The sequence below is a fragment of the Budorcas taxicolor genome, chromosome 10, assembly GCF_023091745.1.
Source record: "Budorcas taxicolor isolate Tak-1 chromosome 10, Takin1.1, whole genome shotgun sequence".
Taxonomy (NCBI): Eukaryota; Metazoa; Chordata; class Mammalia; order Artiodactyla; family Bovidae; genus Budorcas; species Budorcas taxicolor.
Genome location: NC_068919.1, coordinates 23,572,196 through 23,599,680, shown reverse-complemented (window position 1 = coordinate 23,599,680; position 27,485 = coordinate 23,572,196). Strand labels below are relative to the sequence as shown.

General features: G+C 41.2%; 1 pseudogene and 1 gene segment (V, D, J or C); both read left to right on the top strand.

Annotated features, from left to right (window-relative positions):
* The first annotated feature begins 5,101 nt into the window (after nucleotides 1-5,101).
* Nucleotides 5,102-5,837, top strand: LOC128054718 (T cell receptor alpha variable 18-like; annotated as a pseudogene).
* Nucleotides 5,838-18,914: 13,077 nt separating this feature from the next.
* LOC128054717 (T cell receptor delta variable 1-like) lies at nucleotides 18,915-19,630 on the top strand. The segment is given in 2 exon segments: nucleotides 18,915-18,963; nucleotides 19,182-19,630. Coding segments are annotated over 2 exon segments (498 nt in total).
* Nucleotides 19,631-27,485: the final 7,855 nt, after the last annotated feature.

Here is a 27,485-nt window from a genome sequence, read left to right as displayed (position 1 = left end):
CCAACAGGCTCCTCTGTCCATGGAATTTTCCAGGCAAGATACTGGAGTGGGATGCTATTCCCTTCTCCAGGGAATCTTTCTGACCCAGGGACTGAACCCTCGTCTCCTCAATTGGTAGGCAGATTCTTTATCACTTAGCACCTGGGAAGCCCAATTTGTTGGCACAACTACTTAAATGCAGAGTTTAATAGTTACAGTAGTTTTATGGTCTTGGCAGATGTGCTCACCGTCATCACTTAGGGAGAATCTGGACACCCACCTGAAGGTAAGCACTGCCTTCCTCCCTGACATCCTGGAGTCCTGCACGCTGGGTGCTGGCCACCTGTGCACTGGGGGTTCAACATCTTAATAAACAGACCTAGAAATGGAGAGGGGGGTGAAAGAACACAAATAAATCTTAATGGTGGGGAAATACAAGTATTCTACCAGGTTTTATTTCCCTAGTGGTAACTCGTCAGTTCTCTGCTTTCGGTCTGATCCCTCATTTCACGGGGTCCAGGCTAGTGGGAGTACAGACAGGGCATAGGATTTTTGTTTGTTTGTTTGTTTTAGCTTACCTGCTCCTCAATCAACTGAAAGCAATTTGAGGTAGGAATTGTGTCTGATTTTGGTTTCCACATTGTAGAAAACCCTGTAACTTTCCAGAATGAATGCTGAGGCTAGGGATTCCTGAAAATTCACAAGAGTTTAAGAGAATCTAGGTGATCTGTGGAACCAGAGAGTCCTGCCAGCATGATAACTTCAACTCAAGATGCTAATTTTAGGTGGAGGGTTGGTTCAGTGAGTAGGACTCTGCACTCACATTGCAGGAGGCCCAGGTTCGATCCCAGGTCAGGGAACTAGATCCCACACGCCTAAAATAAGACCTGGCACAGACAAAAAACAAACAAGAAGAACAGCTCAGCAAACAGATGCGCATTAAAAATGACCCCAGTTTTGGTAAGAACTAACAAAATTAATTTTAACTGGTGAGAAAATATCTGTAGGTGAAAAAGGCACATTTGAAGAAGACTGTTCTTGGTTCATCTGACTGAGTCACAGCCATTGTTACTGGATGGACAGCGCGGCCCTGAGAGCCTGTGTCAGGCAGCCCTCCAGCTGTCTGCAGCCACAACGTTCCCAGGCCTCAGAATGGCTTATGTCACCAAGGAACAATGTTTTGACTTCTTACCATATTATAGTTAGACTTCGCATAAGCTGATGTTGAATGGTTTTATGAAGACCTACAAGACCTTTTAAGGCTAACACCCAAAAAAGATGTCTTTTTCATTATAGGGGACTGGAATGCAAAAGTAGGAAGTCAAGAAACACCTGGAGTAACAGGCAAATTTGGCCTTGGAATGCGGAATGAGGCAGGGCAAAGACTAATAGAGTTTTGCCAAGAAAATGCACTGGTCATAGCAAACACCCTCTTCCAACAACACAAGAGAAGACTCTACACATGGACATCACCAGATGGTCAACACCGAAATCAGATTGATTATATTCTTTGCAGCCAAAGATGGACAAAAACAAGACCAGGAGCTGACTGTGGCTCAGATCATGAACTCCTTATTGCCAAATTCAGACTTAAATTGAAGAAAGTAGGCAAACCACTAGACCATTCAGGAATGACCTAAATCAAATCCCGTATGATTATACAGTGGAAGTGAGAAGTAGATTTAAGGGCCTAGATCTGATAGATAGAGTGCCTGACGAACTACGGAATGAGGTTTGTGACATTGTACAGGAGACAGGGATCAAGACCATCCCCATGGAAAAGAAAGGCAAAAAAGCAAAATGGCTGTCTGGGGAGGCCTTACAAATAGCTGTGAAAAGAAGAGAGGCGAAAAGCCAAGGAGAAAAGGAAAGATATAGGCATCTGAATGCAGAGTTCCAAAGAATAGCAAGAGAGATAAGAAAGCCATTTTCCGCGATCAGTGCAAAGAAATAGAGGGAAACAACAGAATGGGAAAGACTAGAGATATCTTCAAGAAAATAAGAGATACCAAGGGAACATTTCATGCAAAGATGGGCTTGATAAAGGACAGAAATTGTATGGATCTAACAGAAGCAGAAGATATTAAGAAGAGGTGGCAAGAACACACGGAAGAAATGTACAAAAAAGATCTTCATGACCCAGATAATCATGATGACGTGATCACTAATCTAGAGCCAGACATCTTGGAATGTGAACTCAAGTGGGCCTTCGAAAGCATCACTATGAACAAAGCTAGTGGAGGTGATGGAATTCCAATTGAGCTGTTTCAAATCCTGAAAGATGATGTTGTGGAAGTGCTGCACTCAATATGCCAGCAAATTTGTAAGACTCAGCAGTGGCCACAGGACTGGAAAAGGTCAGTTTTCATTCCAATCCCAAAGAAAGGCAATGCAAAAGAATGCTCAAACTACCACACAATTGCACTCATCTCACATGCTAGAAAAGTAATGCTCAAAATTCTCCAAGCCAGGCTTCAGCAATACATGAACCGTGAACTCCCTGATGTTCAAGCTGGTTTTAGAAAAGGCAGAGGAACCAGAGATCAAATTGCCAACATCCGCTGGATCATGGAAAAAGCAAGAGAGTTCCAGAAAAACATCTATTTCTGCTTTATTGACTATGCCAAAGCTTTTGACTGTGTGGATCACAATAGACTGTGGAAAATTCTGAAAGAGATGGGAATACCAGACCACCTAACCTGCCTCTTGAGAAATCTGTATTCAGGTCAGGAAGCAACAATTAGAACTGGACATGGAACAACAGACTGGTTCCAAATAGGAAAAGGAGGACATCAAGGCTGTATATTCTTACCCTGCTTATTTAACTTATATGCAGAGTACATCATGAGAAACGCTGGACTGGAAGAAACACAAGCTGGAATCAAGATTGCTGGGAGAAATATCAGTAACCTCAGATACACAGATGACACCACCCTTATGGCAGAAAGTGAAGAGGAACTAAAAAGCCTCTTGATGAAAGTGCAAGAGGAGAGCGAAAAAGTTGGCTTAAAGCTCAACATTCAGAAATTGAAGATCATGGCATCCGGTCCCATCATTACATGGGAAATAGATGGGGAAACAGTGGAAACAGTGTCAGACTTTTTTTTGGGGGCTCCCAAATCACTGCAGATGGTGACTGCAGCCATGAAATTAAAAGACGCTTACTCTTTGTGAGAAAAGTTATGACCAACCTAGATAGCATATTCAAAAGCAGAGACATTACTTTGCCGACTAAGGTCCGTCTAGTCAAGGCTATGGTTTTTCCTGTGGTCATGTATGGATGTGAGAGTTGGACTGTGAAGAAAGCTGAGCACCGAAGAATTGATGCTTTGAACTGTGGTGTTGGAGAAGACTCTTGAGAGTCCCTTGGACTGCAAGGAGATCCAAGCAGTCCATTCTGAAGGAGATCAGCCCTGGGATTTCTTTGGAAGGAATGATGCTAAAGCTGAAACTCTAGTACTTTGGCCACCTCAGGAAAAGAGTTAACTCATTGGAAAAGAGTCTGATGCTGGGAGGGATTGGGGGCAGGAAGAGAAGGGGACAACCGAGGATAAGATGGCTGGATGGCATCATGGAGTCGATGGACGTGAGTCTGAGTGAACTCCGGAAGATGGTGATGGACAGGGAGGCCTGGCGTGCTGCGATTCATGGGGTCGCAAAGAGTCGGACACGACTGAGAGACGGAACTGAACCGAAGTGAACTGAAACCCAATCCCAGAGAAAAGAACAAGCTATTAAATGACCCCATTAAATCTTCTCTGGGTTCGCTTCACTAGCACAAATGATTGCACAAGAAACTAGACAAACAGGCTGACAGACACTGAGCAAACAGTTCTTTCCACTGAGATTCCCGAGTCCCTAATTAAACAAACAAACAAACAAACAGAAGACAGATAAACACCACACACATGCCTCAGGAATGAAGAGTGCCTGGCTGATATATTAAGCATCTAAACTTGACATTCTAAAAAAAATACTTTGTTGAATTAAAACAACTATGTGACAAGAGGTAAAAAGACGTTTCAAGAACCAGGTTACCTAAGTAAGGTCACTTGTCCCTCATGAGGCTAAAGGGGTAAGGTTGCTGTCCTCCGAGGATGGTCCAACTCTCCCCCTACTCTCCCCACCAACCCCTGCCTTGCGCTTATCTCTCTCTCTCTCTCTTTGTCAACCTTCCTCCTCTCCTGTACAGAGGCCCACAATTTTTAGGTATTTCAGGATCTCCATTCTCCTATTCTGTTTCAATCCCAAAATGAGACAGCTGCACTATTTTGGTAAATCCCTCATGCACTGGTGCCTGGAAGCTGGCATGAAGGAAGCTGGGCAATGTTAGTGCTCATCTCATCTGTTCCTTATCTCTGTGCTCCCTGATGTTCAAGATCCAAAAACAGTTTTCCAATTGGAAGATCAACTGTACCGATATCAGTGAAAAATAAGTCAAGTATTTTACTTTTATTGTGTTTTACAAATCTGTCATTCCATGATAAATCAAGATATAACCTTAGCATTTAACTACATATTGTTTGACACCTGCCTTAGATAAAATTTTCTCCACGGCATGTTGACAGAGTCAACATGAATATAAGTACTTCAGAGAGATGACTTGAGGAGAGGAGGAAACACTTTCCATTCAGGGGGATCCTTCTCTGTCCCATGGGAATCTTGGAGGCATATGCAAGGAAGAAACCTCTGACTATTCCATCTAGAGATTGTGACTGGGGTTTCTTGCGAAGCTAGGGATACACGTACCATGCATAAAATTATGGAAGTAATAATAGAATACTCCCCAAGCAAGCTTATGTTTAGGACTCTCTCCTTAGGGTCCTGTCCTATTTGCCTGTATGTACCCCACAAGCTATTATCAGGAGGAATAGGTCAGACTCGACTGTAGTGCAATTTTCACGATCACCACCAGAGGGCGGGGCTTCCTTCAGATATGGTTCCTCATTGGATTCAGGAGCTGCTTTCACTTGCTAGCTTTGTAGCCACAAGACAGAATATTGCTGCAGTACAGAAACGGGCGCTCGGTTTCTGAGCGAGGAGCTTCTGTAACATCCAGATGGAGACTAGATTTGTTAGACTGGTGTATTCCAGAGAACAAGGATCGTTTTCTTTTGGGAAAATGCATTCTGTCACTCACTCAGTTCTTCTGATCATCTTAATATTCAGTAAGTAATATTTTATTCTAAATGTTAATGATTTTTCACTTTCTTATAACTATAGGTAAGTTTTACTTTCCTTCTCTGGCTGAAAACTCTCCTCCTGTACATTTCTATGATAACAAAGTGATTTTCTTGTAGGAGGGACCAATGGTGACTCAGTGAACCAGACAGAAGGCCCAGTGACTGTCTCAGAGGGGGCTCTCATGACCCTGAACTGCACTTACCAGACTGCTGGTTTTTCTCCCTATCATTTCTGGTATATCCAGCATCTCAACAAAGCTCCTCGACTTCTCCTGAAGGGCTCGATGTCAGACCCAAAGCCAAAGAGTGAAGGTTTTCAGGCCACTCTTGTTCAGAGTGACAGGTCCTTCCACCTGCAGAAACGGGCAGTGCAAGCATCAGACTCGGCTGTGTATTACTGTGCTCTGAGTGACACAGTGACACAGGGCTGCGGGGGAGCTGAGCACAAACCCAGAGTGCAGATGGGGCTCTGGCTGTGGGCAGCCCTGCAAGGGGTGTTGTTTCTCTCTCCAGTGTGCTATGCTGGAGGTGTTGTCAAAGCACTTCCAGGTCTGCTCCTCAGAACCAAGGACCTATGAATTCTTGGGTTACCCTACAGAGAGGACTCTGGAGTGGGACAGTGCAAAAAGGAACCTAAAGGCTTTTCTCCAGAAATGGCTGTTTTCAGCCCATTGACATCCCCTCAGATAGATCCCTTAAAGTGACATTAACTCTTCAATGACAATTCAGATTATATATGCTGAAATATTTCACAGTGTGTTAAGGAAAATTCCAGGGCACATTGTTGATGGATGACTGTGTGACCTGGAAGCTAGTCTCTGGTTTTTAAAATTCAGGCCATGATTGTGTATCCTGCTGAGTTTCACCTGCAGACACTCCATCTTCAGGGACTGGAGCTTTATTCTCTCTTTCCTTGACTTTTCCATCCCTTCTGGTTGCTCCAGAAATGCTGCTGCCTAAGTAAGTTCCAGGAGGAGAGTTTCTGAGAAGATACTCCTTCTGTCAAGGGCCCTGTGGATGAGAGCAGCCCACTCTGTAAACATCGCAGGCATTGTGTGTATTGTTTGTATTCAGTGGGTACAGGATATTCTCTTTGTTAATAACCTCATCTCAGGGAAATGGATGCCAAAGAATGTTCAAATTACCATACAGTTGCACTCATTTCACATGCTAGCAAGATTATGCTCAAAATCCTTCAAGCTCTGCTTCAGCAGTACGTGAACCAAGAACTTCAGACGTACAAGCTGAGTTTAGAAAAGGCAGGGGAACCAGAGACGAAATTACCAACACCGGCTGGATCACAGAAAAAAGCAAGGGAATTAAAAAAAGTCTACTTCTGTTTCGTTGACTACACTAAAGCCTTTGACTGTGTGGATCACAACAAACTGTGGAAAATTCTTAAAGAGATGGGGATACCCAAGAAACCTGTATGCAGGACACGAAGCAACAGTTAGTACTGGACATGGAACAATGGACTGGTTCAAATTTGGAAAAAGAGTACTCCAAGGCTAGATATTGTCACCCTGCTTATTTAACTTACATGCAGAGTCCACCATGAGAAATGCTGGGCTGGATGATTCACAAGCTGGAATCAAGTTTGCCAGGAGAAATATTAACAGTCTCAGATATGCAGATGTTACCACTCGAATGGCAGAAAGCAAAGAGAAAGTAAAGAGCCTCTTGACAAGGGTGAAAGAGGAGAATGAAAAAGCTGGATTAAAATTCAACTTTGGAAAAAACTGAGATTATGGCATCTGGTCCCATCATTTTATGGCAAATAGATGGGGAAAAGTGGAAACAATCATCAATTTTATTTTCTTGGGTTCCAAAGTCACTGCAGATGGTGACTGCAGCCATGAAATTAAAAGACACTTGATCCTTGGAAGAAAAGACGTGACAAACCTAGACAGTGTATTAAAAAGCAGAGACATTACTTTACCGACAAAGGTCCCTATAGTCAGAGCTATGGTTTACCCAGGAATCATGTATGGATGTGAAAGTTGGACCATAAAGAAGGCTAAGCGGCAATCTTGAATCTGGAATTCTGATGCAGTTACCACCCGCGGATTAAACCTGCTGGAATACGGAAACTGAAGCTCCAATTTTTGGCCACCTGATTGCAAAGAACCGATTCACTGGAGAAGACACTGGTGATGGGAAAGACTGAGGGCAAGAGGATAAGAAGGTGACAGAGGGTAAGATGGTTGGATGGCATCACTGACTCAATGGACATGAGTTTGAGCAAATGCTGGGAGATAGTGAGAATAGGCAAGCCTGAAGTGCTGCGGTTCCTGGGGTCGTACATGACCTAGAGACTGAACAGTGGCAAAAGCAGGGAAAATTAACTCACCAGTCAGCTGTATTTCAGACACGTGGGAGAAGTGTTCATGTGCTCTTACAGTAAGCTGTCTTGGCAATGGAGTGGGCTTTTCGCCTACTCCAGAGACTAGGAGAGGTTACCACCCACTCGCCAAGCAGGAGCGTCTCCACACTCCTCTAATCACGAGCAGGAATGCAGAGCCTCTCTGGTCACTCTCTGTGTCTCTGCTACACTTGTGCCTGTTGCGCAGAGCGTCCTCTCATCTTTTCAGGCTGAACTCCTGTCTGCGACTTCCAGGAGCAGACTTTCTGGAAGGACAGTGGTGGGCACAGCAGGTGGGAAGATATGCATGTTTACTGCGAGGCAGGCTGTGAGATGTGGCCAGGACACTGATCACTGTCATTTTATAATTTATAGGCATGTGTGCACTGTGTCTGGTGCTCAGTTGCTAAGTGGCGTCCGACTCTTTGCAATCCTGTGGACCGTAGCCTGCCAGGCTCCTCTGTTCGTGGAATTTTCCAGGCAGAATACTGGAGTGGGTTGTTGTTTTCTCCTTCAAGGGATCTTCCTGACCCAGGGATGGAACCCTCATCTCCTCAATTGGTAGGCGGATTCTTTACTGCTGAGCTACTGGGGAAACCCAGTTTATAGACACAACTACTTAAATGCAGAGTTTAGAAGTTATAGCAGTTTTATGGTCTTGGCAGATGTAGTCACCATCATCACTTAGTGAATCTGGACACCCACCTGAAGGTATGCACTGCCTTCCTCCCTGACATCCTAGAGTCCTGCACACTGGGTGGTGGCCACCTGAGCACTGGGGGTTCACATCTTAATAAAGAGGCCACAGAAATGAAGAGGGAGATGAAAGAACAAAAATAAATCTTACCGGTGGGGGAAAAAGTATTCTAGCAGGTTTTATTCCCCTGGTGGTAACTGTATCATCTCTCTACTTCTGGTCTGATTCCTCATTTCATGTATTGGGGTCCAGGCTAGTGGGAGTACAGAAAGAGTATAAGATTTTTTTTTGCTTCCCTGCTCCTCAGTCAACTGAAAGCAATTTGAGGTAGGAATTGTGTCTGATTTTTGTTTCCACATTGTAAACAACCCTGTAAATTTCCAGAATGAATGCTGGAAGCTAGGGATTCGTGAAAATGCACAAGAGTTTAAGAGAATCTAGGTGATCTGCGGAGCCAGAGAGTCCTGCCAGCATGATAACTTCAACTCAAGATGCTAATTTTAGGTGGAGGGTTGGTTCAGTGAGTAGGACTCTGCACTCACATTGCAGGAGGCCCAGGTTCGATCCCAGGTCAGGGAACTAGATCCCACACGCCTAAAATAAGACCTGGCACAGACAAAAAACAAAGAAAAAGAACAGCTCAGCAAACAGATATGCATTAAAAATGACCCCAGTTTTGGTAAGAACTAACAAAATTAATTTTAACTGGTGAGAAAATATCTGTAGGTGAAAAAGGCACATTTGAAGAAGACTGTTCTTGGTTCATCTGACTGAGTCATAGCCACTGTTACTGGATGGACAGTGCAGGCCTGAGAGCCCGTGTAAGGCAGCCTCCCAGCTGTCTGCAGCCACACGTCCCCAGGCCTCAGAATGGTGTATGTCAGCAAAGAACAATGGCAACAATTCTTATCATAATATAGTCAGACTTTGCATAAAATTAACCCTATCCTAGAGAAAAGAACAAGCTATGAAATGACCCCATTAAATCTTCTGCTGGGTTCACTTCACTGGCACAAATAATTGCACAGGAAACCAGACAAATGGGCTGACAGACACTGAGCAAACAGTTCTTTCCATAGAGATGCCTGAATCCCTAAGAAAACAAACAAACAGAAGACAGATGAACACCACGTACACATGCCTCTGAAATGAAGAGTGCTGGGCTAACATATTAAGCATCTAAACTTGACATTCTAAAAAATACTTAGTTGAGTTAAAACAACTATGTGACAAGAAGGGAAATGATAGTGTTTGTGTTTGAAGAACCAAGGTACCTAATTAAGGCCACCTGTCCCTCATGAGGCTAAAGGTGTAAGGTTGCCGTCATCCAAGGATGGTCCAACTCCCCCCACCCCCACACTTCCCTCACAAGCCCTGCCTTGCGCTTTTCTCTCTCTCTCTCTCTCTTTGTCAATATTCCTCCTCTCCTGTACAGAGGTCCCTAATTTTTAGGTATTTCAGGATCTCCGTTTTCCTATTCGGTCTCAATCCCACAATGAGACAGCTGCACTATTTTTGGTAAATCTCTCATGCCCTGGTGCCTGGAAGCTGCCTCCATCAAGGAAGCTGGGCAATGTTAGTGCTCACCTCATCTGTTTTCCTTATCTCTGTGCTACTTGATGTTCAAGGTCCAAAAATAGTCTTCCAATTGGAAGATCAACTCTGCCGTTATCAGTGAAAAAGAAGTCACCTATTTTACTTTTATTGTCTTTTACAAATCTGTCATTCCATGATAAATCAGGATAATAACCTTATCACTTAACTACACATTATTTGACACCTGCCTTAGATAAAATTTTCTCCACAGCATGTTGACAGAGTCAACATGAATATAAGTACTTCAGAGAAATGGCTTGGGTTGAGGAGGAAGCACTTTCCATACAGAGGGATCCTTCTCTGACCCATGGGAATCAGAGACATAAGGAAGGAACCTCTGACTATTCTGTCTAGAAAGTGTAACTGGGGGTTCTTGTGAAGCTAGAGATACCGGTACCATGCAAAAAATTCAGTTCAGTTCAGTTCAGTCACTCAGTCATGTCTGACTCTTTGCAACCCCATGAATCGCAGCACGCCAGGCCTCCCTGTCCATCACCAATTCCCAGAGTTTACTCAGACTCATGTCCATCGAGTCAGTGATGCCATCCAGCCATCTCATCCTCGGTCGTCCCCTTCTCCTCCTGCCTGCAATCCCTCCCAGCATCAGAGTCTTTTCCAATGAGTCAACTCTTTGCATGAGGTGGCCAAAGTACTGGAGTTTCAGCTTTAGCATCATTCCTTCCAAAGAAATCCCAGGGCTGATCTCCTTCAGAATGGACTGCTTGGATTTCCTTGCAGTCCAAAGGACTCTCAAGAGTCTTCTCCAACACCACAGTTCAAAGCATCAATTCTTCAGCACTCAGCCTTCTTCACAGTCCAACTCTCACATCCATACATGACCACAGGAAAAACCATAGCCTTGACTAGACGGACCTTAGTCGGCAAAGTAATGTCTCTGCTTTTGAATATGCTATCTAGGTTGGTCATAACTTTTCTTCCACGGAGTAAATGTCTTTTAATTTCATGGCTGCAATCACCATCTGCAGTGATTTGGGAGCTCCCCAAAAATAAAGTCTTTTACCGGGGGCCAGCGTGAGGAATCCCACCCGTGACAAGGTCATGCAGAAGGAAGCCTGACAAAACGCAAGGACATGATCAGACTTCAGGGGTTCCCCCTGGAATTTCCTGAGCATCCACCCCCCCAAAAAATAAGAATCTGCCTGCTTTTCCACTCTTTTGATATTCTCTAAAAAAAGTCAAATCAGGGCTTTAGTCTTCTGCATTTGAAATGTTTCAGTTGTTTCAGGATGTTTCAGTTAAACCCCCTCTGATAGCTCTCTAGCTTGCCTAACAGGTTCCCCTGGACCTCTTATAGCTTGTGAATTGCTTACAGCCCCCCAACGGCTAGAGGCACAAAGCTTAAAAACATCTTAAAGATACAGAGCCTTTTCTAAAGAGCTAAAAATCATATTGATGACAGGATTTCACTGTTGACTCAATGATTACTGCCAGGCCTCCATATTCTTTATCTTTTAGGCACCTGGGAGGATGTTAATCAATGTAATCGGGATGTAGAAAAAGATATATGGTAGTTTTGATGTTAGCAACATTAGACTTTTGAGTTAATTATTTTTCTTTTGTTATAAATCACTGTACTCCTTTTACTTGTTGTAAGTTGCTGTATCTTTGCTATGTAAGAATGTAACTTTATTTAGTGCTTTCTGAGAGTGGCACTAGACTTTGGGAAGATCAACACAAATAAGTCTTCTGGTTGACAAACTCTTATCAGAAAAAAGGCTGTAAAATGTTAATTGGCCCTTTGGCTGGAAGATGATGTAAATTACCTAAGACTTGTGTATACAACTAGGTATGCAGAGAGAAAAGCCTGGTTTTGATAAGAGTCTGGGCTGCTAACACTGCATAACTTTGTATTACCCATTGATCTCTATGTACAATCAAAAAGGTATAGAAGGCCTTTCTAGACAATAGAGGCCGGGGCCAGTCACTGGACTGGTTTCCCCCGTGTCTCCTCTTTACTCTAATTTCAGGCTGAATTCCCATCTGGAGCGGGGTGGCTCGCCATGTCTACTTGCTTGTCCTGGCTTTTAAGACTCCCGCGAAAGGGAGCCTAAGGCAGGGCACACTTTGATATTCAAGTGGGTGCCGTGGCCCAGTGTAGATGGTGCAAGCTCCTTGTCTGGAACTTTATTGGCCTTCCCCGTAAGCCAAGTTATTCAGCCTTTTTTCTCCACTTAATTTTCCTACCATACTATTTCTTCCTAATCTAATCTTATATTTCTATATTAATAAATAAATAAGTTTTCCTCGCCAACGCCATCCCTGCTTCAAATTCCCTGGATCCACCGGGGCTGGACCCTGGCAGTCTGTCACTGTTTCCACTGTTTCCCCATCTATTTCCCATGAACTGATGGGACCAGATGCCATGATCTTAGTTTTCTGAATGTTGATTTATGTTAGTTTGATTAGGTCTCATTTATTTATTTTTCCTTTTGTTGCCCTTGCCTTTGAGACAGAAAAAAATATGGCAAAGAGAAATGTCTTTGAGCATACTGCCTATATTTTCTTTTTCAAGTTTTAAAAGTTTCAGGTTTACATTTTGGTCTTTAATCCATTTTGCGCTTATATTTGTATATGTTGTGAGAAAATGTTCTAGTTTTAGTCTTTTCCTTTTAGGTGTTCAGTATGGTCAACACCACTTACTGAAGAAACTGTCTTTTCCCCATTTCAATAAGCTATATAAAATCATTCAGAGTAATATCTCTACATGGTCACAGAGGGGCAACACTGCTTCAGAGACAATTAACTTTTGTCCCACATACACAGATTCTTCAACTAGCCAGAAAGGATCCTTTAAATATCTATTAAATTTTTATCTCCAACTTTGCTTCCATTTACATCTCTGACTCTTGTATGTACATAGGTATCCATTCATCTACCTAAATAGTATCTGTGTATATTTTAGTCTAACAGTTTGAAAAATATGGCTTTGAAAATTAATATTTCTTTAAACAGCATGTTTTATCCTTTGACATTAAGGCCATGTTAGTTTCTCTAATATAAATTTATAATGTTTTCACCCAGATACATTCCAAACTCCAATCATACTGAGTTAATCAGTGCCAGAATTCCCTTACCCCATTCTTCACTAAGAAATATACTGGTGATGTAAGTTCCAGTTCAAGCAGCTCCTCCATCAGAACTACTCTCTGACTGAGTCCAGAAGTGAGTCCATTATCATTTTCTTGGGTCCATCATATAGAAACACATTTCTCTTTAGTAGCTTTTATCTGAATGTACTTGTATTTGGAGTGGGTTGACTGAAGATTGCTACTTCTGTTTCTTTCTTTTATGAGACCCAAGGATGACCATTTTAGGCACTAGTAAATATATATTGAAGACATACATGGATGAATGAATAAATAAAAAATAAAACACACCAAAAATTCAACAAACAATAAAAAATTCCCTTAGAGAACTGGAATAGATGGGATTAGATTGAGGAGTAGGAATGGTTATTATTGTCTCCTTTTGAACTATGATGATGTTTTTCTTTGATAGTTTCTGAGATGACCTCAAATACAGAGACCACAAATTCTTTTAAAAAAATGAGCTCCTTAATTTCTGTTTCTATACCCTGATGTGAGACCTCTAAAGCCAAATTGGTTCTTCATATTTTTGTATTTTACCTGTGAGAATAAGGTGTAACTCAGTGTGAGAAATACCAAAAATGTTTCATTACTGAATGATCATGGTCCCATATCTTCTGAATTCTGCAGAATTTGCCCAGCTAATCTTATCAATTTGGAGATGAAAGATTCTCCAGAACAAGTTATTCCAGTACTTCTCAATTTATCTTCTCCATGCTTATTCTTGGAAACATTTGTCTGATTTATATTTTATTAGAAGTATAAATTGAAATTGATCTAATTATATTTTATTAATTCTTAGGATCACATAAAGTGTGGAAACCCTGAACCATGGTGTTAAAATGTAAATTCCATCAGGGCAAAAGGGCTATGTATCTTTATGTTCTGCTCCATAAGCTCTGCTTGTAATGATATATTATGCCTGTTGTGTTCTCAATAGACTTTAATTAGTATTTGTAATAAAAAAGAAATGCCCCCTACATACTAATCTTGTGACTTCATGGGAGTCCCTCTCTTCCCCATTGTAAAATAACTCTAGTACTATTAAAATATCAAACTGTCCTGATACATGATTTTTAACCTTCTAGGAGTTATGGGGAAAAGGAAGAAGGGGATAGATAGTGTGAGAGAAATTCTATCCTGCACTTTATCCTTGTAAGGGGGGCATTTCAGATTCCCGATGAATTTAATTTTCAGTGATTCTAAATCAGCACAGAATGAGAAATACTACTTTTGAGAGAGAGGTTTAAGAGAAAGCACTTGTGAGAGGGTGGGGCCTACTGAAAGAATAAAAGCAGCTGTGAACTTAAAGTCAGAGCTCTAGCTGGCTGAGAAGAGCAGCAGAGGAGCTTGAGTTGCCACTGAGCACTGGCGCCAGAAACAATGGACAAGATACTGGTAGCATCCTTTTCGCTTCTGTGGCTTCAACTAGGCTGTGAGTTGTGGAGGAGAAAACCTAGGATATCTCATTAACTAGGGGGACTGGGAAAATTGGGTTACAAACAAGTTCATACAGATAGAAACTTTAAGAAATAAACATATGTCTCTGGAACTGATGGCTTTTTATCTCTTTAAATATGGGTGAGTGGCCAACAGAAGGAAAAAGTGACCAAGAGCAGGTGAAAGAGCACCCTTAATCTTTGACAGTCCAAGCAGGAGAGCTTTCCATTTTGAACTGTATAGTTCAGAATGGACTATAGTTTTTTTTTTTTTTTTTTTACTACTTCCTATGGTACTGGCAATACCCTTATAAAGGCCTGCATTTTTGATACCCATACATTCGGTTGTGAATGAAATGGAAGAGGGAAGATTCACAGGGAAGTGTTCCTAAATAAGAGTGCCAAACAGCTCTCATTGGACATCACAACTGCCTTGCTTGCGGACTCAGCCACCTACTTCTGTGCAGCAAGTGCACAATTCTCCCCAAGCACCTGTAGCCTGTACCCAAACCTACAGCTGAGGCTCCAGTCACACCCTCCTATGTAGATGAAATACACACACAGACATATACAATTTGTTTGTGCATGAAAATCTTAATATATTGAAGAAAACTGACATACAGAATTTATTTTTTGAACAGAATGGAAATGATATGGATCAAGTGCAAAGAGATGTCTCTAGAAACTCCAAAATATTTGATACATATTTAAATCTTATAACTTTAAAACAAGCTTAAGTTAAAACAATTACAATGGATGCCAGAAGATATTTTGAAAGTAAATGTTGGGAGAGCACACTATATAAATATGTATGAGATGCAGCTAAAATAACACATAGAAGAAAACTTATCTTTTTAAATACTTCTATTAATGAAGAAGAAAGGTTGATAAACTACTATCAAGGCTTTCTGGAAATGATGATAGAAAAGCAAACTAAACCCAACATAAACTGAAAGAAGCAAATAATAAAATGTCCAAATGGTGAAATACAAAGAAAACTATGGAGCTAACCATAAAATCAGTCAGTTCAGTCTTTGTGACCCCAAGGAGCAGCACACCAGGCTTCTCTGTCCATCAGGAGCTCCCGGAGCTTGCTCAAACTCATGTCCATCAAGTTGGTGATGCCATCCAACCATCTCATCCTCTGTAATCTCCTTCTCCTCCTGCCTTCAGTCTTTCCCAGCAACAGAGTCTTTTCCAATGAGTCAGTTCTTCACATCAGGTAGCCAAAGTATTGGAGCTTCAGCTTTGGGATGAGTCCTTCCAATGAATATTCAGGGCTGATTGCCTTTAGGATGGACTGATTGGATCTCCTTGCAGTCCAACGGACCCTCAAGAGTCTTCTCCAACACCACAGTTGAAAAACATCAGTTCTTTGGCACTCAGTTTTCTTGATAGTCCAATTCTCACATCCAGGCATGACTACTGGAAAACCATAGCTTTGACTATATGGATCTTTGTCAGTAAAGCAATGTCTCTGCTTTTTAATATGTTGTCTAGCTGGTGATAGCTTTGCTTCCAAGAAGCAAGCATCTTTTAATTTCATGGCTGCAGTCACCATTCACAGTGATTTTGGAGCCCAAGAAAATAAAGTCTGTCACTGTTTCCATTGTTTCCCCATCTATTTGCCATGAAATGATGGGACTGGATGCCATGATCTTAGTTTTTTGAATGTTGAGTTTTAAGCCAACTTTTTGATTCTCCTCTTATACTTTCTTCAAGAGGTTCTTTAATTCCTCTTCACTTTCTGCCATAAGCGTGCCATCATCTGCATACCTGAGGTTATTGATATTTCTCCTGGCAATCTTGATTTCAGCTTGTGCTTCATCCAGTCTGGTATTTTACATGATGTACACCGCATATATGTTAAATAAGCAGGGTGACAATATGCAGCCTTGACGTACTCCTTTTCCTATTTGGAACCAGTCTGTTTTCCATGTCCAGTTCTAACTGTTGCTTCTTGACTTGCATACAGATTTCTCAGGAGACAGTTCAGGTGGTCTGTTATTCCCATCTCTTGAAGAATTTTCCACAGTTTGTTGTGATCCACACAGCTTTGGCATAGTCAATAAAACAGAAATATATGTTTTTCTGGAATTTTCTTGATTTTCCTATGATCCAACGGATGTTGGCAATTTGATCTCTGGTTTATCTGCCTTTTCTGAATCCAGCTTGAACATCTAGAAGTTCACGGTTCACATACTGTTGGATCCTGGCTTGGAGAATTTTGAGCAATACTTTAATAGTGAGTGAGAAGAATGCAATCGTGTGGTAGTTTGAAAATTCTTTGGCATTGTCTTTCTTTGGGATGGGAATGAAAATTGACCTTTTCGAGTCCTGTGGCCACTGCTGAGTTTTCCAAATTTGCTGGCATATTGAGTGTAGCACTTTCACAGCATCATCTTTTATGATTTGAAAGAGCTTAACTGGAATTAGATCACCTCCACTAGCTTTGTTTGTAGTGATGCTTCCTAGCAAAAGTCCATCTAGTCAAAGCTATGGTTTTTCCAGTAGTTGTTATGGATGTGATTGCTGGACTATAAAGAAAAATGGATGCTAAAGAACTGATCCTTTGAACTGTGGTGTTGGAGAAGACTCTTGAGAGTCCCTTGGACTACAAGGAGATCCAACCATTCAATCCTAAAGGAAATCAGTCCTGAATATTCATTGGAAGGACTGATGCTGAAGCTGAAACTCCGATAATTTGGCCACTGATGGGAAGAACTGACTCCTTGCAAAAGACCCTGATGCTGGGAAAGATTGAAGTTGGGAGGAGAATGAGATGATAGATGATGAGATGGCATCACCAACTCGGTGGACATGAGTTTGAGCAAGCTCTGGGAGTTGGTGATGGACAGGGAAGCCTGACATGCTGTAGTCCGTGGGGTCGCAAAGAGTTGACCACTGATTCATAGTGTGATTCTGCTTAAACAACATTCTCAAAGGGACAAAATACAAAGATAAAAAGGAGATCAGTAGTTAGCAGGTTTATAAAGAGTTGAAGAGATGGGGAAGGTATTCAAAGAGGATTTCTTTAGAGATGAAACGATTTTGTGTTATGATTTTAGTGGTGTTACAAGAACCTATACATGTGATAAAATTTCTTAGAGTGACGCATCAAAACCTAAGAGTGTATATGAGAACTGATTTATAAAGTTATGGTATTTTGAAGAAATTTTATTAATATAAATTTCTTGATAGATATGTGATTATTATATTAATATATATCTATATTATATAATATGATGCTCTGCAAGTTGCTGTAGTCATTCATGATCTCCTCTCCTTAATTACAAATAATTTCAAGCCTGGGCATTTGTTGTTTGTGAGCACTCAGATGTGAAATGGAACAGAAGAGTAGATGTCTCAGATAAATACAAACTCACCTCCCTGCTTCACTCATTCATGAGTTACTTTGATCCATGAACTTGTGCTCTTTTAGACCTTGTCTGTATTTTCTTTTCTCTTGTTTATTTGCCTTTGGTTCTTTTATATTAATTCATCTATTACAACAATGAAACCAAATGGAAGACTGACAGCTACATTCCACATGAACATGAAACAGTGCACAGAATTTGAGTCACCATCTTCTGTGCTGTTGACAAGTATTAAGTGTCTGCAGTTTGCAGATATTAAGTTTTGTAAGAGTGCATTATAGCATTATGTCACAGAAAGATCTGGCATGTTTATCTTAACTTTATTTCATAAAGAGAAATAATAATGAGCAACTGACAAATGAGACTGAATACTCTGGACCAATGAGACACAAAATGTGACATGAGGATGAGTCTAGGACACGTGGTCTAATAAGTACAATTCTACATTTAGAGGCAACAGGATTGAAAATCCTGATCCCCTTCAAAGTCTAATACATAAAACTCAATATCAGATTTCAAAAGAATAATATTTTATTCCTGATATAATGTCATTTAAATATAAACCACTGAATAGCCTCTGACTTTCAGATGGACTGATTGTTAAAAATCATTTCATGTTGAAGTAGTTTTGTTGATTGAAAAACCTAAGTAGAGCCCTGCAACTCAGTAAAAAAAAAAAAAAAAAAGGCAGAGATACATTAATTACTTTTCACCCAGAAAGCCTAAGAACTGTGAATGCTTTAAAATAGTCACTAGATTCTGGATGGAGAAAAGTAAGCATAGGCTAAATTAATGACCAATCATAGGCTGTACTAAATTATATCTTAAACAGGATGGCAAAATCATTTTACTGAATCAATGTATGTCAACTTGTTTAATCTTCAGTTTCCCTCAGTTTAAACCTTTGATATTAATTCTTTCTTCCTGCCTATTTTCAGGATCTGCCAAACTTAATGACCAGGGAAGGAGAAGTACACAGAGTAAAGGTGTGTGGTGAGCCAGACTTTATCTGTACACAGACCATATGGTCAATGAACATGACACCCTACTTCCTGTTTGGGGGAGTCACACAGGAACCCAGGTGCTATGTATCTGTGCTGCCCGGTGCATACAGACACCAAACTCTCAGCTTGAGGCAGAATTAATCACATTTGAGCAGGGGAATCCACGCCTCATGCCACTCTCCAGCCTGCTCTGGGTTTTCCTGGCCTTCTCCTTCTCTGGTAGGGATGCTTCCAAACATGAGTGTGCGTGTTCAGGGTGAAAGGACTGCACACAGGCACAAGGTGCTTCATAGGGACTTGGGGAAGAAAGGAGCATTGGGGAAAAGCAGGCATCTTATGATTTAAGTTTAGTTTGTAAATATTTGGGTCCAAAATTTGCCTAATTTCTACAGTATTTTGTTCACTATTACAGCTCTGTTTTCTGATTTTTTCCACAGGATCTGGTGTGGCCCAGAATGTTACTCAAAACCAGACAGTCATAATCAATCAAGTGGGGAAGATAGTCACCCTTAACTGTCAGTATGAAATAAGCAGGAATGTGCATGACTACTGGATTTTTTGGTACCAGCAGCTTCCCAGTGGAGAGATGACTTACCTCATTCATCAGTATTCAGAAGACAGGAATGAAAGGGATGGCCGCTACTCTGTAAACTTCCAGAAAGCACGTAAATCCATCAGCCTCACTATTTCATTCTTAAAACTGGAACATTCTACAAAGTATTTCTGTGCTCTCTGGGTACACACAGTGTTTGAATTAATAGGAAAAGCTGAACAAAAACCCCAGAGCTTAATAAGAGAGAGCCCCCCTGCTGCAGGACCCCAGCTGAAATGCACACCTGCAGACCTCAGACAAGAAATGATAGTCCTGTGGTTGCTTCATCTGTGATCTGGATCAGAGGAATTAATTCTAAATGAAAGCTTCTTCTATGACATTTGGATTCAGGTGTCCAGAATAACTTTCTACTAATACACCCTCCTCTTGAATTTTTGAATTTAAATCAATCATACAGAACATGTGTAACCTTGTCTAAAGTTATAAACTAGCTCCGTAATAATGTAAAGTGACAGTTTCACTAAAATACACACATATCACACACCTGGGTCTAGTTATCTGGAATCATCATGGAAATAATTTCCTGAATCCTTTCTTCCTGGACTTATGTCACTTAAGGTGCAATTAGACAAGCAGAACCACCAGTGGTAGGGAATAAGAAGTTAGTTATAAAGATTAGAACTCAGGCAATTGCTAGATTTGGTGGAAGAGTGTATACAAAGCTGTAATCTTGTATCTGGTGTTGAGAATAGATTCACTGTTAATCAGCTAGGATAATCATTGTAGAACAAAGCTGGAAATAGACTGAAGAGTGGACAAACTGTGACTCATAAGGACATATTAGAATCAGGAGAACAATGGAACCCACAATACACACTAAAACTTGTGTACGTCTCACCTCCTTCAGTCTCACAGTAGTGGATGACCTTAGGAGAAGTGGGTGTCATTTGACATCATGCTTAAAATTGGCTTAAAACTCAACATTCAGAAAAATAAGATCATGGCCTCTGGTCCCATCACTTCTTGGCAAATAGATGCAGAAACAATGGAAACAGTGATGGACTTCATTTTTGGGCTCCAAAATCATTGCAGATGGTGACTACAGTCATGAAATTAAAGACACTTGCTCCTTGGAAGAAAAGTTATGACCAACCTAGATAGCATATTAAAAAGCAGAGACATTACTTTGCTGACTAAGCTCCATCTAGTCAAAGCTATGGTTTTTCCAGTAATCATGTATGGAGGTGAGATTTGCACTATAAAGAAAGCTGAGTGCCAAAGAATTGATGCTTTTGAACTGCAGTGTGAGAGAAGACTCTTGAGAATCCCTTGGACTGCAAGATCAAACCAGTCCATCCTAAAGGAAATCAGACCTGAATATTCATTGGAAGGACTGATGCTGAAACTGAAACTCCAATATTTTGGCCACCTGATGTGAAGAACTGACTCCTTGGAAAAGACCCTGATGCTGGGAAAGATTGAAGGCAGGAGGAGAAGGGGATGACAGAGGGTGAGATGGTTGCATGGCATCACTGACTCAATGGACATTAATTTGAGTAAACTCAGGGAATTGGTGATGGACAGGGAAGCCTGGCGTGCTGCAGTCCATAGGGTTGCAAAGAGTCGGACATGACTGAGTGACTGCACTGAACTGACCTGAACTTACATACATACTTGGCCCCAAACAAAGAGAAGATAAGGAGGAGATTTGACGGGAAGTGGAGGTGTTGTGAGTCAACAATAAGATGAAATATCAGATCAGCAGCAACATGTGTGAGTAGCCATAATCCCTGGAGCCCTGCACCAACCCCCAAAACATAAACACTGTGGCTGCTTCATCACAACGACCTTCCAAACGTCACACACATTTCTTTTGTGGCCAACACTAAGCCAGAACAATACAGGAAGAACATTCTGGGAAAGATATTTCCAGTCAGTTAAGGCAGCTCAAGACTGCTACAATATACTCTGTTCATTTGGCATCCATCTGTACTCTTTTAACAGCTTTTGAATAAAGAAGATAGCAAAACTATGCTTCTTGGTAATGTCGTTGTTGCTCTTCAGAAACTAGGTCGTGTCTGACTTTTTGTGACCCCATGGACTGCAGCACAAGGCCTCCTCTATCTTCCACTGTCTCCTGGAGTTTGCTCAAATTCATGTCCACTGATTTGGTGATACCATCCAACTGTCTTATCCTCTGCTGCCCTCTTCTCCTTTTGCCTTCAATCTTTCCCAGCTTCAGAGTCTTTTCAAATGATATGGCTCTTCTCATCAAGTGGCCAAAGTGTTGGAGTTTCAGCCTCAGCATCAGCCCTTTCAATGAATATTCAGGGTTGATTTCATTTAGGATTGGCTGGGTTGATCTCCTGGCAGTCCAAGGGACTCTCAAGAATCTTCTCCAGCACCACAGTTCTTGCTAATATGATGCAGTAGTTCCTCATTCAACCCAAACATTCTAAACATATCCTTCAAAGATTATAGCAAGTTCATTTATCCATTTTTGGGTGATGTTACTTTCTCTTTTAGCTAAGCCACACTCTTCCACTGAATCCTGTATATTCACTACTGAGATATAAAAAGATATAAGATTGACTTATATTAGCATATCTTGTTACCACATGTAGCAAATGGGAGAGGGGAGTTAAACTTGGTAATATAATACATAAATATATTTATATAAAAACAAAAACAAATTTTCATGTTATTGTTCTTATTTCTGCAAATGACCTCATGGTTATAGCAGGTATTTATAACCACCTCTTGCATTATCCATCCTATAACCTCTTTGCTCATAGCAAGCACTTCCATTCACTTCTCTACTTCACTTTCTATAAAGCAATCTCCTTATTCAGGAGCAATGCTATGAGGAAAGTCATAAATTTGAATAAGGAATTCTGCAGGTCCACCACTCTGGATTTGGCAGATGTTTGCAAGCCATTGTCTTCTGGGAAACATCATTAAAATGATATCTAACTTCATATTAGAAGTGATAGAAGCCACCAAAATATATTTTTTAAAGAGCTTAAAGAAAACAAGCAAAATATTCAAGCTAGTATCTTATGAACATCTAAGTATATTTTTTAATTGTGTGTTTGTTATAAATCACTGCTAAGAGTTTTGAAAGTCAATGCACAGACTGATAAATGGTATTTGCCATGCATATTTCTGAAAAAGGACTCAAATGCAGAATATGTTAGAAGTTCCTTTAAATCATTAGGAAAACAGATAATAAAGAATGACAAAATCTTGGAGATCCAACTCAGAAATAAGATATCCAACAGCTAATAAATATATAAAAACCTTAATATTATTATTAATTAGGGAAATGAAAATAATACCTTATCTTGGTGTTCCGTCTGGGTCCTTTCAGTACTCTGAGTGTATCAATGTGGCTAGGAGAATATGACTCCAGGAAACAGGGAGAAATAATGACTGTCTCCAGGAAACTAAGTGATTAAGTGAATTTTCTAGAAGGTTCCATCATTGAACCGATCTGGAGAAAAGAACAAACAGTAACAAATTACAGACCTGGACATTGAAGGAGAGGTAGGATTTCCTGGAAAAAAGAAAGCTGGCATTTACTGAGCTTTACTCAATGTCAGAAATTGTAGTTTGTGTTTCAGATTCATTATCTAATTCAAATATCAAAACCCTAAGAGATAGGTTTTATTGTTTCCTTTAAAAAAAATACTTTGGGAATGAGCCCTATCTTTCATAACTGTGAAAAGCTTCTCTACCTTTTATTATTGGCCAGTGTGTTGTATTTTAGAGGGCTGCTTAGAAGCAAGGTCTGGACTATGGAGAAGCACTTGGCCCCAGAACTGGGTGGTTGGATGTCTCAGTGATGGTGACATTACTGGTTTAAACTGGACGCTAAAGGAAACTAAGAAAGAAAATGCCAAACATAGATTCAACTGTCCCAGGATCAGTAAATGAGGAAAGCATCCACTAACTAGTGCACAGTGCCAGATGCTTTAATAAGTTTCTGATGTAATAGTGTGCTGGGGAAAACAAGGGCTACAGTGAGATTTCATTCCTTAAACACCCCAACCTTGTTTCCCTATCAAGACCTGTGCCACTTGTTTTTCCCTCTTGACTGTGATGGTTTGCTGTTGTTTAGTCACTAAGTCATGTCTGACTCATCCTCTGTCCATGGGGTTTCCCAGGCAAGAATACTGGAGAGGGTAGCCATTTCCTTCTCTGTGGGATTTTCCAGACCCAGTGATTGAATCCGCTGGAAGCTGGATTTTTTTTACCGCTGAACCCGTGATGCTATCCCCCAAATATGAACATGATGCACCTCTGAATCCCTTCATGTTTCAACTCAAATGTCACCCCTTTGTAAATCCTTTGTCTAACTCTGTTTTTCCGTCCTAAGAATCGGACTCTAGCACACTGCATGCAGCAAGAATGAAAGCTAATATACTGCCACCTGGTGCCTTGCTCAAACATTTTGTGAGGCTTTCTCTGGCTTCCCTGCTCCCTTCCTGTGATCTTGAATTCAATTGTGGGAAAGCCTAATCACAATAGGAGCTGCCAAGGCTGAACCAGTCAGTAAGCTTCCCAGTGCAGAAATCAAGAGGGAGAGGATTCAGGAAAACTGGCTGTTTGTTTGTTTGTTTTTTCTTTTGCCTGCCACATGTGAAAGTGGTTGATTCCAAATAACAAATACAACACAAGAGATAATTATGGCTTCAGAGTTATAGGCTACCTTGGATAGAAAGTTTGGAATTGTTGCACAAGATAGATTTTCCTCTATGAAATCAAATTGCATTTACTGCTCTGTCCTTTCTTGTAGTATAGAAATATCCTGAGAAGTGGGAGCAAGAGTCAATTATGAAAATACTAATAAACAGTAGTAGCAAACACAGGTTGGTATACTCTTTCTATGTTATATTTTGATACCCATTCTCTCAATATAATACCTTATATTTAATGTAGTTAACATCAATTGAAGACTCTTGAGAGTCCCTTGGACTGCAAGGAGATCCAACCAGTCCATTCTGAAGGAGATCAGCCCTGGGTGTTCTTTGGAAGGAATGATGCTAAAGCTGAAACTCCAGTACTTTGGCCAGCTCATGCGAAGAGTTGACTCATTGGAAAAGACTCTGATGCTGGGAGGGATTGAGGGCAGGAGGAGAAGGGGACGACAGAGGATGAGATGGCTGGATGGCATCACCGACTCAATGGACGAGAGTTTGAGTGAACTCCGGGAGTTGGTGATGGACAGGGAGGCCTGGCATGCTGAAATTCATGGGGTCGCAAAGAGTCGGACACGACTGAGCAACTGAACTGAACTGAACTGAACTGAATGGGAACTGATTTCCCATTAACAGTAAGAAACATGATAGACCGCTGATACTTATGATAACACATGAAATCTCCTCTGTAAACTGTTAAACAATCCTCAGAAAAATATTGAGCTTTGTCTTGTAGATAGACTCCTCTGGAATTTCATGCTGTGGCTTCCTAGCCTCAAAGGCTTTGTACATTACCACAGCTGGTTGAGAGCCTATGACAGAGAAGGTGTTGCACTAAGTGATTTGCACGTGTGTTCACAGTTCTTACTGGAACCCCTCAAAGTTGTGTCCACCCTGCTTTAGGAAGACAGTGGAGCAAAGTGCTTAAGACCAAAGGCTTAAGTTGTATTTCTAGATATAGCATTCATTAGTTGTGTAATGTGGGGATTGTGACAGTAATTTTTATGTTTCAATTTCCTCATCTCTGCACTGTGGTTATTGATAGAATTTACCATGCAGGGTTCTTATAAGAAACAAATGAAGTAATGAATGCTAATGCTGAGCCCAGTGCCCAGCAGAAAGATACTGTCTACTAAGTGAAATAAAATTGAATATGAGACAGTTTCAATACCTTGCCTGGTGTTTCAGAGTAAGTGTCACAGTGAAGCGGTCCCTCCATACCTTACTTAGAGCAGATGCTCTTTCTCATCCCAAGAGTCACTCTCTATCTTAGCACAGTTTTGTATCGTCCTTAAAGTGCTTATCACTATTTAAAATTGTCTAATTTTTTTTAAAAGAAAGCTGTTCAATTTTTTCCCTCCTACTGCACTCTAGGCCTTAAAAAAAAATTCTCTTCAGTGTTGCATCTTGCATTCCTAAACAATGCATAGCACTCACAGGAGACTTTCTATCTATCTATCTATCTATAAATAATTGAGCAGGACCTTATGAGGCAGACCACTATATCTGCCCCCTGCAATGTCCTCTCTCTGCCTCTTGTGTGTAGAAAAACTTTAACTCCTAGACATTCCCCAAGTTCCAAATTATAAATTTAACCAGAGAAGTGAGAAAATGCAGAAAGAAAAGAAAACAATCAAGCAAGACAAAACAATAATAGTTTCAGTTTAGTTCAGTCGCACAGTCCTGTATGATCTTTTGAGACCCCATGGACTGCAGCACGCCTGGCTTCCCTGTCCATCACCAACTCCCAGAGCTTGCTCAAACTCACGTCCATTGAGTTGGTAATGCCATGCAACCATCTCGTCCTTTGTCATCTTCTTCTCTTCCTGCCTTCAATCTTTCCCAGCATCAGCATGTTTTCCAGTGAGTCAGTTCTTTGCATCAGGTAGCCAAAGTACTGGAGCTTCAGCTTCAGGATTGGTCCTTCCAATGAATATTCAGGACTGATTTCCTTTACAATTGACTGGTTTGATCTTGTAGTGCAAGGGACTATCATGAATCTTCTCCAATAGTTTAGCAATTAAACAAAGTCAGGGACCTTTAGATCCCCCTCAAGGACTACACGTAACATTCTGAGCCAAGCCCTTTGAGCTGTTTTGCAGAATCTGAAACCCCTACCAAGTGGAAGAAGTTACCTGTATGCGCTCACAGGCACTAGACCTCAGACCTCAGACTGTGTGTTAGTCTCTCAGTCGTGTCCAGTTCTTTGCAATCTCCTGAGCTGTAGCTGCCAGGGTACTCTGTCCGTGGAATTCTCCAGGCAAGAATACTGGAGTGGGTTGCCATTTCCTTCTCCAGGGGATCTTCCTTCTCCAGGGATCAAACCTAGGGCTCTTGAATTGCAGGTGGATGTTTACTGTCTCAACTACTATGGAAGCACCAGACTGCAGACTGGTTGGAAACAAAAGGTTGATTGTGTTGACTCCTGATTAACTCACCAACAATGAATCAGAAGAATGTCTACAAGCTGATTATGAAACCCACAACTCCCTTCCCTCACCTTATCTTTAAAACTTTTTCCCCACAGTCATCTGGGAATTCTAGGATTTTGAGTCCTGGCTGCATGGACAACTTGCTTCGTGCCCTGTGATAAACATTGCATTTTGCTTCACTGCAACCCACATGAGCAAGCAGGCCCAGGAATGGTTCAGCAATATATATTGTTGTTTAGTCGCTAACTCATGTCTGACTTTTTTGTGACCCAGTGGACTGTAGCTTGCCAGGCTCTGCTATCCACAGGATTTCCTAGGCAAGAATACTGGAGTGGGTTGCCATTTCCTTCTCCACGGTATCTCCCTGACCCAGTGATCGAACTCGTGTCTCCTGCTTTGCAGATGGATTCTTTACCAGTGAGCCACCTGGGAAGCTAATATATATGTGTGTGTAGTGCAAAAGATAAAAGTATTTCTAGAGTTCACACTACTCAAATTCTAAAATAAAAGATTAAATTGGACTCATTTTGATTTGTTAATTGAGAGTTGTCAACATCTTTACCTTGCAAGCCACTTCAAAGAGCCTGGTGGGCTTCAGTCAATGGGTTGCAAAGAGGCAGACACAACTGAGCAACTAACAATATATTACACTACTGTTAGTCTAGCATCCCCTCCCCAAACATACATTTATACTTCTAAATAGGAGACATTAATGAGACTTTTCAGATATTCCTTTATTACCCATAGCTGCATCTCTTTTCTTAGGAAGGTAAGTCAGGAGTTAGCTGTTGAGACCTTCCAATCCTGTTTCTCTTTTAGAACATGACTTAAGTTTCAGTGTTCATGAGCTTCCCTGGTGGCTCAGACAGTGAAGAATCTACCTGAAATGTGGGAGACCTGGGTTTGACCTCTGAGTTGGGAAGATCCCCTGGAGGAGGGCATGGCAAGCCTCTCCAGTATTCTTGCCTGCAGAATCCCCACGGACAGAGAGGTCTGGCGGGCTACAGTCCATGGGGTCAAGAGTCGGGCACGGCTGAGCGAGTGAGCACACAGGCG